The sequence below is a fragment of the Typopeltis vanoorti genome, chromosome 26 (assembly GCF_054136105.1).
Source record: "Typopeltis vanoorti isolate ZY-2024b chromosome 26, IOZ_Tvanoo_1.0, whole genome shotgun sequence".
Classification (NCBI taxonomy): Eukaryota; Metazoa; Arthropoda; class Arachnida; order Uropygi; family Thelyphonidae; genus Typopeltis; species Typopeltis vanoorti.
This window is the reverse complement of record NC_143574.1, coordinates 7578717-7594722: the sequence shown is the minus strand read 5'-3', so window position 1 is coordinate 7594722 and position 16006 is coordinate 7578717. Positions and strand designations below refer to the sequence as shown.

The 16006-nt window shown below is 34.2% G+C and overlaps 1 protein-coding gene across 1 annotated transcript in view; it reads right to left on the bottom strand.

Annotated features, from left to right (window-relative positions):
- LOC150092299 (folylpolyglutamate synthase, mitochondrial-like) overlaps positions 1-15663 on the bottom strand; it is a 110232-nt gene extending 94569 nt beyond the window's left edge. The window contains exons 1-3 of the mRNA XM_090414970.1: positions 15335-15663; positions 12996-13127; positions 5089-5207 (exon numbers count right to left, since the gene is read on the bottom strand). Coding sequence (XP_090271096.1) covers positions 5089-5207; positions 12996-13127; positions 15335-15583 — 500 coding nt within the window. The 5' untranslated portion in view covers positions 15584-15663. The remainder of the gene's footprint in view (positions 1-5088; positions 5208-12995; positions 13128-15334) is intronic.
- Positions 15664-16006: the final 343 nt, after the last annotated feature.

Below are 16006 nucleotides of genomic sequence, written 5' to 3'. Positions count from 1 at the left end.
GGTACGTCTTATATGCCGATACTCAGTTTTTTATTACTTTCATTTCTGGAAATTTTCTCTGATCCAAGTTATACGATTTCTTTCTTGCTTCCTTGCAGAATGTGAGAGCATTCCAGTTACATAGAATTCAGTGGATGCACATGCACTGTCATCGACAATCATAGCTGTGTTCCTATTCATTTAAACTTTCCAATTGTTGTCGGGGTTGTTGTGAACGGTAATTTCTACCATTAAATTTTCTCTAAATTTCTTGGCAAATTATGGCTGAAAAACGTTGGCATTGCTACAATATTGCATACAAGCTATGTGTGATTGTGTATGCTAAAGAAACAGGGCTGCAGAGAGACATTTCGGACTATCCCAACTGAGAAAATGATAAGAACTTGACAGAATCAGGAAGAGGGACTAAAAAAAAAAGCAACTCACAGTAAACATAACCTACAATAAATTTCTGGGTTTTGATGAAGAAGATTAAAAGGTGGATACTCTTTCCTAGTTAGATTAGGTATTTGTTGAAAGTAGACCTACTTATTACTTTATATTTGAAATACCTTAAATTCATTATAATATTAAGTGATAAAGTTTTTTTCCTAAAAAAATGTGTACAAAAAAGGGGGTACGTCTTATACGCTGGCAAATATGGTAAGTTGTCAGTCAACAGTTAGAATTGAAGGAAATACAGGAAGACAGTTTGATGCACAATCTGGGGTAAGACAAGGATGCAGATTATGAAATAAAGTGGCATCAAGCCAGATATTAGAAATGGAGATGCCAAACTTAGCTCTTTGCTTTATGCAGATGATGTATTCCTAAACACATCTAGTGCAAGTCTCCAGGATTCACACTAAATTGAATAACAGATGTAACAAATTTGGCATGAAAATCAGCTGAAAATAGGCAGAGGAAGAAAAAACTTCAGCTGCATTATGAATGTAGATCCTACAGAACAAGTAAAATATTTCATCTATTTAGGCACAGTTTTTAGTGAAGATGGCAGCTTAAATCTGAAAATAAACAACAGAATAAGCAAAGCTGGTATGGTGGGTAACCAGCTGAATAAACTTATATGGAATAAGAGAGAAATTAGCCAAAAACACCAAACTAACAGTATACAAGAGAGTTTTAAGTTATGGATCTGAGAGTTGGGTTAGAAATAAAGCACTTGATCAAAGACTAGAGATCACAGTATGAGGGTTCTGAGAAAAATTAGAGGACTGAACTGATGGCATCAATTCCAGAGTCATATTTAAAATGAAGATATTAGAAAGGAACTTGACATTATTAGCATTCAAGAATGTGTCATCAGAGCTAATCTAAGGTGGTATGGCCACTTAGAATGTGTGAGGAAAGATTAGCAAAAGAGGTGCTTGATGCCAAGATGGCAGGAAAGAGATCCAGAGGAAGACCAAGGTTTAGGTGGATTGATTCAGTCAGAAGTGCCTCAGAAGCACGAAATGTTAGATATGACAATATTGAAGTTCTCACAAGTAGACTGTTTTCGAGAAAAAATTGTTGATAGGAGATTAATAATACTATAAACTTAATCATTAGTGGTATCATGGTAACCTGAACACTCCTTGGGGAGTACACATCAGGTTGATGATGATGATATAAGTTACAGTAAATAACTTATATACACTAACCTAACCTAACATATTACCGTATTTTTTAAAGAATGTGCTAGATCTCGATGTTTCTTAATGTCGGGTGTATGCCCCATGGGAGGGGCAATTAGAAAATGGTGTTGCATTCGTCACCGCAGTCACTGATATACTCAAAACACTCATCATTGTCGGCGAGGGGGGACATCAAAATATTCGAGGCGTTGAGGTGGGGCAGGATCCAAAAAAAAGGTTGAGAAACACTGACCTAGATGTTTAATGACAGTCTTGAAGAGGGAAGAGTTCAACTTCAAGACTGTCAAAACAGTGCAACTATCATATGCCTATTCCAGATGTAAAAAACTTAAACACAGATCCTTGTTGACATCTCATGAATTTGCTTTTTTTTTAATCTCTCCCACCTATGAAAAGTTGTAAACCTACAATAAATTAGTACTGTGAATGGGTTAAGGAATTTTTTTATCACATTTTTATTACTTAATTATTATTATTTTATTTTTTAAATTTATTTTTGAGTCCTTTGGAAATCCTTCTCTAGAGACCAAACATTGAACTATGTCAAAAATAAATTGAAACCACTTCAGGCCTTCAATAAGCAGGACATTGGTTTCATGCTTGGTTCCATCATCATTGTCAAATTCCTGATATGTATCCTCAAGGGGTGCACAGGATAATCACGATAATACTACATGAAAAAGTTATACCATTACCAACTTCCAATCAAATTTTTCTTCAAATTAATTTGTTATCTGTAAAGACTTAAACATTACCACATCTTATATTTCTGTGTTTTAAGGCACTTTTTACTAAATAAATCTATCTATATCTTGGTCTTCCACTAGATCTTTTTCCTGTCAACGTGGCAAAGAATAATTGTTTGTTAATCTTCTTCTCCCATTCTGTTTAAGTGACCATACAATCTGAGATTAGCGCTAGTAACACATTCCAGAATGCTAACAATGGCAAGTTCTTTTCTAATATCCACATTTTTAATGTGATACTGCCTTTGATGCCATCTGTTCACTCCACTAATCTTTTTTTCAGACCTCTCATATCAGAGATCTCCAGTCTTTGATCAAGTTTTATTTCTAATCCAGCTCTCAGATCCATACGTTAAAATTGGTTTGAACACTGTCCTATATACAGCTAATTAAGACAAAGAGTTGATGATGACAATAATGATATCAATAAGACTTTTTATTTCTTGTATGTTCTCTCCATATGAAAATGCACATGTACACATCTTAATGGTGGAACACGTTAGTAATAACTTATCCATGTTTCCTGAAATGAAATCCAGTAGGTGTGTGTGCCTTTGTTATTAACTTTGCTCTTTTTTCCAAGTTTTTCCCAAAAAATATCATACCCTCTACGGATAAGTCTGACAAACCTATCATGGGAGGTTTATTCAACCGAACATATTTATCATATCTTAAAATCCTTAATAATCCCAGCATTAACAACAATCCAATAATGTGTTCCATTCACCAACAATTCTCCATTAAAAAATGTACTCCTCACACCCCTCTTTATGATACATAAATACCAACGATCGCCAGTTCTTCCCCTCTCACCTTCCTCTTTTTTATAATCCACCTCTGGATTAATACAATAAATCTCCTCACTAACTTAACCATCTCTATCATATCATCTCTTCCACCTATCTATTAAACTCTGCAATCCACATTCCTTCAACCTCTCTGTAGCCAGCATTCCAGAGTCCTGATATTGTCTTACTCACTCATCTCTGGACTCTAATGTTTCCATATCATATTGAAAACCAGGTAACCAAATCTCAGAATAGTCCAAGTGTGGTCTGCCCAGTGCTTTATACACTGGCACAACCACCTTCTTATCCCTAAATGCTAGTGTACTTCTTACCATAGCAGCAATATGTGCAGTTTTTGCAACAGTTGCAATGTGACATCTAAACTTCAGTCTACTGTAAATCATCACTCCCAGATCTCAAATCTCATCTTCCTGTAGTATGGCATCATCTATATTATACAGCTTCATATTTCTGCACTCCAAAATGCAACACCTTGCACTTATTAATATTAAAACTACAACCCCACTCATCTGTCCAAGCCAAAAGTCTATTCAAATCTTTTTAAAAGGAATTAACATCAGCAAACTAAAGATCCCCAGTTAGTGTGTTAAGGCTTAAGTGCTGGGAGAAACTAATTAGTTTAATAAAGTGAAATAGCACTTCGAAAGGATTAAAATAATATTATTTAATTCTAATATTTTTCTCGGTGACAAACAAAATATTGGAAGAATTAAATAATATTTTTTGTCATGTTCCAATGAACTCTGTGATTAGTTCAGACAGCATGTCAACAAATTCAGATTGTTCAGGCTCCCATGATATTTAATATAAAACTTATATTCTTCTAGGAGAATAAAAGAAGATCTTCCAATTTGTCCAAAATATGATGAGCTGCAAGAGCAAAGAATCTGGTTGATGCCTGGAAACATTAGAGACGGAAGCTTATCCTTAGGAGAAGCAAAAAAAGGTGAAGATTTCTGTGATAGGGCAAAAAGGCACCAAAAATATTAAGTGGTTTAAACTAAACATATTTGGTCATTTAATAATTAAAAATACAAATGTATTTAATACTGACCATTTTACAAACATCTTATATTATAGCCTACCAGTTTCGCCAGCAAACTGTCTAGCTTTTTCAAGCCTACCAGTTTGCTGGCAAAACTGGTAGGCTATAATGTAAGATATTTGTAAAATGGTCAGTATTAAATAAGTTTGTATTTTTAATTATTAAACTAAACGCCTTGAAAAAGCTAGATAGTTTGCTGGCGAAACTGGTAGGCAATAATGTAAGATGTTTGTAAATTGGTCAGTATTAAATAAGTTTATATTTTTAATGTTAAGTGGTTTTAAAATTTTTGCTGTGTGTTCAGAAGTGACTTGCACATAAGGAATAAGAATGCAAGTTATTTCTTCTGCATTAGAAGAAGCAGAGATTCTACAACTGTTAAATGCTGCTACTTTTTTTTTTTTTTTTTTGATGAAGGAATCATTAAAACTATTTGATAAGGTAGATTAAATATGTTGTAATTCTTTCTGTAAAAGTTCGATAGAACTGTTATGCTCTTATGTTTTTATAGTTTGTTATTATTAATTTCCTGCTTAGTTTGCTAATAGTATTTTATCCCCAACTTTAAAATGCTTTCACCACTTAAATACTGTTGATCTGTCATCACTTCTCATATTAGTCTAGATGCATATTATAACATTCAACTTTTTGTTAATTTTCTGAGCTTTATTAGGGTAAACAGCCCTGCCTACTCCCAATACGGGAACAAATAGGCGTTAGCTGATTTTTTTTTTTTTTAACACAGAATTCTGTATCATCTTTGTCTTAAAACATATCAATCACAAATATTAATTCCATATTATTAGATCAATGTCTTATTTTGAAATGAGAGATAAATATTTTTACATTACCTATAAAACCCTGTTTTAATCCCATACTGACGAAGTATACACTCTGCAAATGCACAAGTTGAACCTTTACCTTTAGTCCCAGAAACATGTATAACATTCAATCCGTTAATATCACTGGACTAGATGGGAAAAAAAAATAATAAATAAAATAAAAATATATATTAACCAACTAAATAATTAATCATTACCCTGCTTGGCTAAGTGCTAACAAAATTAACAATGGAGTAAATATCTTATCGTACTAATCTAGAAAAAAAAAAAAAGGGAAAGAAAACTAATGCGAAAATTAAAGAGAAATTAGTGTGTGTGTACACTACTAACTAACACTTGGCAAGTAAATAAAACCTAATGACATTCATAAATATCCATGCCATAAAAAGGATTTAAATCTATATCTCCTGTAGGTTTGAAAGGAGATATTCTATCCACTCAGCCAAGCAGGGTAATGATTGATATGTGTATCAGTGGTGTCGCATGCCCATTTCAGTTGGGTGTGCTGTCGTGGCTTATGCAACCTGCATTACAAAATTCATGTCAGTTGACCATATGATTGTATTTTTATCAATGTATGAAAGTTTTAAGATTGTATGTTGGAAAACAATAATGAAGGAGAATGTTATATTTGAATTACTCAAAGGTGTAAAGTTCGGAAGAGGAGGACAAGGCTTATCTCCTTTGATTACAATATTGTTTCCCATTATAAATATGGGCAAAAAAGTTATAAATTTATCAAAAATTATATATTAAAAACTTGTCTATATTATATATAAAAACTTGCCTACCACGTCAGTTCACACTTCACGCACGCAAAACAGATGAAACTCGAGAAAGAAAAACAACTCATGACAAAATTCAACTGGATTGCTTGACACAATAACCAAACACAGCCTATAGATGCTATTGTTTCAGAGCTCACCTGGCCTCGCCTTCTGAGCAGTTTAAAACTACTAGAACACTAAGAATCTGACCTGCTGTGCCATCTGTACATCTTTTCAAAGGTGTATATATTTTGAACACACACACCCAGACTATTAATGCAAATGTGATGCAATGTTTGTGTGTCAAAAAGTGTCCTCTTCATGAATCATTAGCATATTGTGTTTTACTTTTAGGAATCACGTGAAGTCTGGAAACAGTTAGGGGAGTCTTCAATACGAATAAATACAAAAATATAATATTGGCGATATTGTTATTCAGTGGATGAGCACGATACACCTGGAATATTTGCCAGTAGCGTGTGTATGTGTACACCCAATTCTCCATTTACACAGTAGATTGGTTCCAGAAAAAAAACGTGTAAAAAAGAATACAGTGCATATGGAAAAATAAAAGAATGGTTCCAGATGTGAAAACCCAATATGAAACAATAGGTTATTTTCAAACAAAATATATGAAAATCATTGAATATAACTAATTAATCTTAATAGAATTTTTTTAATTTAAAATGCTTATTTAAACTATATACATATGTATCTTTCTTAAAGAATGGTGTGTCACACCATTTTATAAAAAAAAAAAAATATTCGAAAAGGCTCAAATACACCTACGCATATGGTTATTAGTTAAATTTTATTCTCAGTCACTTTCTGACAGTAGCCACATTCTTTTGTGTGAGACTGGAATTGGCCGTCCTGTTCATACTACAATGGCAAAATGTTTTCTTCAGTAAAAGGAACTAAATTAGCACTAATTTCCAATAATTCTGAAGGTTGATTTTTTTTTTTACCACAAACTCTGTAATTAATCCTCAAAATCCTGTTTTGACTAGATCTTTGTATAATTCTTCATATAGCACCATACATGACTTCAGTTCACATTTAAACTGTTCAGCTCGTTCAGTATTTGTATCATGTGCAAGAAAATGACTTTGCAATTTACCAACCATGTGAAGCCCTTCTTTAATTAATCATGCAGTGATTGGAATCTCTTCATCACTTTTTTCTTTTTCATCAAGATTCTCAAGGAGAGCTTCTATTATTTTGTCATCACTGACAGCCTTGTCAACCATCAATTCTTCAATATCTGCAGATGAAAAATCATCAAATCCTTCTCAGCCAACTGCATGTGCTAATCTGATGATATTGGGATATTCAGTTGTATACAAATGTACAAGGTTTTTCTTTTTCACACATTCTGGCCAAGTAGCTTTCCAGCATGCATTTAAAGTTGGTGATTTCAATTCTGATAATGCCAACTAAGCAAGTTTGATGCAATCCAAAATAGAAAATTTCTTCCATACATCAATAACTGGCAGTAAATTATCTTTATCTAGTTTATCCAAAATGTATTGGAATTTTCCTTATGTAGTAAGTTTTGAAGGTAGCAATCGCACCCTGGTATAGTGTGTGTGTGTGTGTGTACAAACCTTGTACACACACACACACACACACACACACACAGCTAATTCTGTTTTAGAACATCCTTAATACAACCACTATACCAGGGTGTGATTGCTACCTTCAAAACTTACTACAATACAAGGTCACACTTGAACACTCCCTGTGAGAGTTATATACACAAGTCCTTTACTCCAGTTGCATCTTCCTACTCTATGTTTCCTAAATCAACAACTCTACACATGCCAATTATACAAATGCTAGCATTTTAATTGCGGATAGAAAAAAATATCTCCAATATAAATTTTTAAATATGGAAAAAACAAAAAGAAATTGGGAACAAATAATAAAAATATGCCCCAACCTCTCCTAAATTTCTTCCAATAAAAAACACTTCCATATCCATCACTTACAGACATCAAAACCTAATCTCTTTTTCCTAATAGAATCCCAATTTCCATCCTCCACAACCCGAGCCCAAAACTGCCCCATCTACATCCTGCATGATGCATTCTACAAAAAGGGAGGAACTTGTGCTTTTGTAAAATCTGATATCCCTTGCCAAAGGTTATCCAACCTGGAATCTTTGCTTTTTTTTTTATCTGCTCTGGCTTAAGATTTTCCTTACCTCACTTTACAGCATTCATTTGCTGCCTTAGTTTCATCACTAAAAATTAATTTCACACAAACTAATTACCCCAATTGTGAGATTTTCTTTCTTGGGGACTTCAACATCCATAACACAAAATGGCTCCCCTACTCCAGCTTCACAGATCAAGTCAGAAAGGAAGCTGAATCGTTTACTATCGTTATGACCTAACACAAATAGTTAACCTACTAACCAGAATATCAGACAATCCTTGTCATTCTTTCAACACTATGGAACTTTTCTTAACTAGCTCTCCCTCCAAATACACTGTAGATGGCTGCTCGCCCACAGTCTCCTTCTCTTCAGTTTGCCCTCCTCCGAGCTAATTTCAGCCTCGTACCCAAAAGCGCTAACAATTGTGCCAACTGGGTTGACCTCCAGAATTTTTATGCCTCTTTTCCATGATCAGATTACTGCTTTTGCTCTCCTGACCCAAATATCTGCACTGAACTAATAACTGACATAATATTCACTGGAATGAGAGCCTTCATTCCCCATTACACTGCAAACTCCCAACCTGATTCCAAGCCCTTCTCAAAACTATGCACCTCTGCAGTCCATGATAAAAATGCACCGTGTGTTCAATGGCTTAAATGAAAAACTCCAGCTTCTCATTCAGCTTATACAACAGCCCAAAACAAGTGTAAAAAAAGTTGTGAACGATTCAAAGCAGAGACTTAATAAGAATGAAATGCAATAAACAAATATATATACAGATATCCCTTGCTTAATGCAGGATTTGATTAACGCAGCAAAATTAATAGTGACAATCACTTTATATATGCGGCAAGAGTTTTAATTAACATGCCTTTAAATTTACCACACAAACACATGCAAGCCTCATAATTGAAATGCTATAATGGTTGAAATGGAAGATGTTGATTATTTGGCTGGAAGACTGCAATCAAAGGAGAATTCCCATTAATGCCAATAATATCACAGCCAAAGCTCTGAGCCTCTTTTCAAGACTTAAAAAGAGACTAAATATAAAGAAGACAATTCAAAACTCACAGCTAGCAAAGGTTGGCTTGAAATTTTTAATCTAGGGCTGGACTAAAGAATGTGAAAATAACAGGTGAAGCTACAAGTGCTGATGAAGATGATGCATCTACATTTCCTGCTGAGCTGCAAAAAATTATCGAAGAAAATGATTACGATTACCACCAAATTTTCAATGTAGATGAAACTGGCCTCTATTGGAAAAAATGCATCTGGAACTTTTATATCAAAAAAGAAGCAGCACAGCCTGGCTATAGAGTATCAAAAGATCGCTTAACTGTTAAGCTAGGAGGGAAATGCTAATGGAGATTTTAAATTGAAGTCGCTACTTGTCTGTCGAAGTCAGAATCCAAGGGCTTTAAAAGGATGTAACAAGAACTCTTTGCCTGTAATTTGGTGGACAAATCAGAAGGCTGGAAAAAAATAAGATTGGTTTAAATCTTATTTTTGTCCAGCAGTTGAAGCTTATTGCAAGAGAAATAACTTAGCTTTCAAAGCTCTTTTGCTTTTAGATAATGCACCTGGTCATCCAAATTCTCTTAATGATCTGTGTGAGAATGTAAAAGTTTCATTTTTTCACTAAATACGACATCATTGCTACAACCTATGGATATGGGCGTCTTTGCACCTTTCAAAGACTAGTTTTTAAAAAAGACATTCTCAAAGGCAGTAGAAACAACAATGGGAAATTGCATTTTCTCCCATTGAAGAATTTTGGAAAAATTTTAACATAAAACATGCAACTGAAAACATTCATGACTCGTGACAGCAAGTGTCTTCTAGCTGCATGAGAGCTGTTTGGACAACCTTTTGTAAGAACGTGCTAATGACTTAGATGGTTTTCAAAATCCTGTGAACAACGTGGTTGAAGAAATCGTTGCAATTGGCGAAGATCTTGGTTTTGATGGTGCTGATGCAGAAGATGTTAAAGAATTATTGGATTCAAATTCAAATGATTTCAGTGACAACGATCTTCTTGAAATTGAACAACAACGTGCATATGAAGACAATGAATAAATGAAATATGAAGATGAGGTTCCAAAGGAGATAACAGTCAAAGGACTGGATGGAACATTTCACAGTTTAGAATTGCTTAAGCAGCAAGTAAGGGATATGGATACAGATGTTAATTGAAGAATGCTTCTTCTGAGGTCTAGAGAGTCATTTTGCTTGTTATCATAGAATTTATGCTGATAAGAAAAAAACTGAAACTGTTCAAATGACTCGTGATAACTTTTTTTGATAAAAAAAATTGCAGTAACTAATGTAGGTACAAGCATTTATTAAACATTTACTTTGCATTCGTTTTTTATCTTTCCTAAAAGAGTACCATATAAAACGAATTATTAATACATTAATTGATCATGGATGAATTGTAATTTTTATCATTGATTATTATATTTGATTAAAGCTATTTTGATATACACAGTAACATTGAGGGATTAATTAATCGTGTTAATCAAGGGATACCTGTGTGTGTGTATATACATACATATATTTATTCCACACAAGAGGTACAAGAACCTATAGCTTGTCAGTACTGTGTGTGAAGCGCAGATAAGGTTTGAGAAAGAAGAAACCTACTGACATTCTTCTTAAAGAGCTGTAGGTTGAAATTATTGGAAACAAAACACATCATAAGGAAGGCTGTTCCAGAGGGGCAGATGGAATAAATGCAGATGAGGAGAAACAGGTTCAATGAGTTTGCAGTTATGTTGATGTGATATGCTTATGGCAAGAGAAGTTGGAGGTAAATGTCAGTCTAAGGTGAGGTAGTTCATCCAGTTTGGTGACGTATGTATTACTGAAGATGAGGGAAGGTGAGCTGAGATCCCTTTTGTGAGCGAAAAGGCAGGACTCCACTTTGGCAGAATTGAAGGTCACTAGGTTATCCTTACCCACTGAAGGATGGTATGAAGATCAGTGTTTAAGGCAATGGTTGCAGACAGTCTTGGCGTAAGTGATGTCTGGGAACTATTGTACATGGTTTGTTAAAGGAGTGGGATGAATGAAGAGTGCTACCATCAGCAAAATTATGGATGGGATTTGAAGTGACTGAGAGTAGGTAATTTATGTATAAGAGAAAGAGGTAGGTGAGAGAACAGACCCCCAAGGCACTCCTGCACTGATGGCAAAGCTCAGAGACAGGGTGCCATACAACATGACACACAGTGAATCACTAGAGAGAAGCTGGCTATTCATTTACCTAGGATAGCAGGTAGACAGAAGGTTGAATATTTTTTTTAATTAGGAAATAATTCCTATCCTATCCTAATTTACGCTCATGCGTAGACCTACACATTTTACTGTGTAGGTATTCGGAACCAAAATCCTATGGAATAGGTTAGTTACTCCTTATTCCTGGAGATGCCCTATGTCAGTAGAAGTGTGTCATGTTCAATTCGCATCAGTTCCTCATGTCATTGATGGGAATCGAACCCAGGTCTTTCCAACCAAAGGGCTTTGTCTATACTGACTGAGCTACAGAGGCTCAGGAAATAATTACACTGACAAAATTATTATAATCATCAATCCTCATTGGAGTGAAAACTCTTAGCACGAGAAGTCTTTGCCATCAAACAATGTTATGGTTTAATAAGGATTGTGTTTTCTTAAATTGGACTGTTTTGCAGTCACCACAAAAGCATACAATATTTCACAAACCCATCATCTCCAAGCAAACTTTGCATTCCCCTATTCACAGCCTCCTTTATGTTATTCTAGGGATGGCCTGTTGTTCTGCTCATCTTCCTCAACTATGAAAATCTCTTATACATTAATCTAGTACAAACCTCTCACCAATATTTCCATAGCTATTGTAGTAATTCATGTTGAAGTTTAAAAACTATGCGGAACTGGAATGAAAATAAATAATTTACTAACTAAATTCAATATTTACATACCTGTTTGTTCAGCTCAAACTACCATTATTGAAGGCACTTTAAAAGGCACACACACAGCAAAGAATGGGAATGAAATTATCTTGGGAACAAAGACAGATTCATATATGAGGGTGATAGAGGCACTCTATGAGGCAATCTTCTGTGATTACTGATAGAACAATGTTCCAAAAGTTGATAAGTGGTTACATCATCAGTTCTACTGCAGTTCACTGGATCCTGTAGAACCTGAGCTGCTTCCAGAAATGGTCTTTGTGATTTGAAATAGGATCTGTGTAATAGCCTGGCTTTCTTCCAAGGTTAGTCTTGTGATATGATATGTGAGCATATCAAATATACTTTTTATGTTCTTTTCTTTTTGAACAGACAGGAAGGTTGTCCATCCTATCTATTCAAAATACTGGATCCCAAACTGAGAGAAGTTTAATGCAGACACCTGAGAAGGAGAGAGGATCCTGGCAGTCCTTGATTTGTTTCAGGTAGGAGGAGAACTCTTCATAGGTTTATAGGACTATTTTGCCTGTAATAGTCATATAAACTTACATGTCTCAACCACCTATCCACCAGACTCTGATATTCTCTCAATCTGTCCTCAAACCAATAGAGACCTGATACTATCTTATTCACCCTTCCCTGGACTCTTTCCCAAATCTCTTAATCAGCTTGAAAGCATGTTAACGAAATCTAAACATAGTAATCTAGAGGAGCCCAATCCAGAAATGTCAGCAGGCCTTATAGTAATCTATTACCTCTTTATTTCTACAAGTCAAGGATGTATTAAATGTAAATTCTAGAATAACTGAATATCCATCCTAATGTCAATCACAAATAGAAATTATTTCTACCTATGGTTGACATCAGGTAATATCAAAGTAAATTTATGAACAACTTCAAACCAAGATTTCTGTTTTCTAGATTATAACAGAAATGAACACACATAAGAATGCTGTAATGGAAAAGTCACTTTTTTCTTTTCTTTTTTTTTAATTTGTGGTTTAAAATATCTAAGTGAACTGGATCTACCTTAATTTTCAATCTTTCCAAATGTTTCTGAGTGAACTTTATATTCTTATGAGCATTTGCACTCCTCTCCCTCTTCGATTTCTCAATAGTAGCAGCATTACTTTGTAGGCCATTCAGTGCATAAATTGCTTCCTAAGAATAAAATGAAAAAAAAAAAAGAAAAGAAAGAAAGAAAAAGTTTTATAAAAAATATGCAATGAAATAATACAATTTTCTATAATACATATATTACACCACTGCTTAATTTCAATGACGACTGATCTCTCACAAAAACACTTGGCTATTTTAATTAGTAATTTTAATCATTCAATATTGTCATTTATAAAAAAGTGTGGAAATGATTCAAAATAAGCATCCATTTATTATCATCATTATCATATGGGCACCTGCATGGAGTCCTTAGCTGCATCGAGGGAGGTCTTAAGCATTATCCAACATTCATGCAATATCTATCATACTTTGCTTTGAACTCATTCACAATAGATTCTGGCAACATATTCCATTCAATCACCACTCTCCTCACACCCGGTGGCATATTTAGGTATTTCCCGTCCCTAGGCCCGCAGAAAGTGCCCCCCCCCCCATATTTAATGAACATGTTGATTTACATGCATAACCTATTTATATCATAAATTCGTAATATAAATATAATTACAAAAATGAGAGCCCGGAAATTTCCGCCTCAGCCTATACAGCCTATACCTAAATAGGCCACTACTCACACCCCTATAGTCTTGCTCAATTTCCAAGGATGGCCCTCAAAAATAAAAATGCAAAATTTTCAACATGTGCTATATTTTTATTTTTTACTTCATACCAAGCCAGAAAAAGGTAATGATTAACTAGTGAAGGTAGATTAACTAATTAAAAAGATTTATTAGAAAAAAATTCCAAATTAGTTTATTTATTTTTGCTGTCATGCTCTAAGAAGCAAGAAACAGCTCTTGCCAGTTCTCAAAATACAGCTATGGATTCAACAGATACACAACATTAAAAACTATTCAGAGTTAAAAGGTTGCAGCACAGTAGCAATTTTAGTTATCAAAATCAGGCAACAAGGAGGTTTGCCTATTTGATTTGTTAAAAAAAAAAAAAAAAAAAAAGAAAAAGAAAAGAAAAGAAACTAACCAGGCCTATTATTTTATTAAGAATTTTTATTCCTGAAGTTGGGAATAGGGCATAGTTGTCTTCACCAAAACGACAAAACCTGCTGCCACTTTTCATTCAGGAAGTGTAGACAGTCTGAACTTAAACAAAATGAAATGAAGCTTGTATGAAATGAAGCTTAAGTGGAGAAACGCTTGTATAGCTTTTCTCCACTTAATTTTAATCATTACAAAAATTTTCTATGTATTAAACTTGAATTATATTATAGTTTTAATCCTTCACCAAAGCAAAAAAAAAAAAAAAAAGTTTCCAAGTGAAGCATCTTCCTTGCTGGTCTGGTTGGCATATCTGCTCTTCAGCCAAAAGGCTGAAGATTAGAATTCTGCCATGAGCATGGATGTTTGTGATTGTCTGTGAAAATACTAGTGGTGCTGGTGGGCAGTAGACGACATTGCTGTAGTTGCGGTTCGTTGTAGTTAGTGGATTGAGTGGTGGAGACAGAGAGATGTAGAGTAGGTGCCCTCCCTGGAGGTATAACATAATAATAATAGCTACTGACTTCACATCAATTGCTTCAGTATCCCATAATGCAAAAACATTAGAAAGTATCACTATCCAGACCAGTTTCAACATTTATTGAGGTCTTGGCAGTGGGAGCCAGACCCAGGAAGATACTAAAGTTAAATCAATGCAAAAGTCAAAATGGGGTTTATGGTATTAAATGGTCTACTTGTATAGAGAAAATATATGTCTACTGCATTGATTTAACTCTATTATCTTCCTGGGCCTAGGTCCCACTATGAGATCTCAAGAAAGGTTGAAACCTATTAAGTAGTGATGAGATACTTAAGTAACTGATGTGAAGTCAATAGCCTCTATATACAAGTAGACTAGTTGTGAAGATACTTCACCAAACTTTGCTTTGTTGGTTAAAGGATTAAAACAAGAATATCTTTTCTTGCCATAAGTTAAAACTGTCTAAAAAAATTTCCTACTATCTATTTTCACACAGAGGTTCATACTTTTAAAAATTTACTTCCTTCTATCCTTTAAAAACTTCTCAACGATCATGCAATGTATTTTCAATAGCAGGTTTGATATACTCACTACCACTGATCTTTGACACGTGATAAAATTATACCTACAAAAAAGACACGTGATGGCTTGTTTATTTCTATATATCAAAAATATTTTACTGTTGAATGCAAGAATATTACACTCTAATTACTCACCTCGTAAGTTGTATATGGAAGGGAAAGGGTTACATTTTTGACTAATGCTCGACTTTCTTGTTTGACCATTTTACTTAAAAGCCGCACAGCACTCAAAGGAAACCTCGTGTCGTTCGTCTTCAGTCCAAAAAGAATGACCATGAGGCAACCAGTCAAACTTTTCCGCCGTAAACTCAAATTCAAGGACGCTGTGACGCATCCCGGATAACCACAAGGTTCACAGAAGTTTCGAGTTTCGTACCAAACCATATCACAGTCTTACTGGTATTATAATATTCATCAACAGCATCCTAGTTTGAAGTTCAAAATGTAAGTATCAATTTCTTGGAACAACTCGAACATAAGACGGAACGGAAGAAAGTTCTAAACAGCGATCGTTCAGCACGTACTAATATTTGCGTTTTGTTTGTTTACTTTTTTCACTAAAGATTTTGGAACAATTAAGTTTCCTCTGGATTTTTTTCCAAGTTTTAGATTAAGTGATGAAAAACATTCTCAAAATATATTAGCAAAAAAAAAAAAAAAAAGGCATTTTTGCAAACCGCAAAATACCTAACATATGAAGAAATAATCTTGAGTTTTTAAACGAAAAAAAAAAATTCCTCACAGCTTGTTTTTCCATTATTATTATTATTATTATTATTATTATTATTATTATTATTATTATTATTA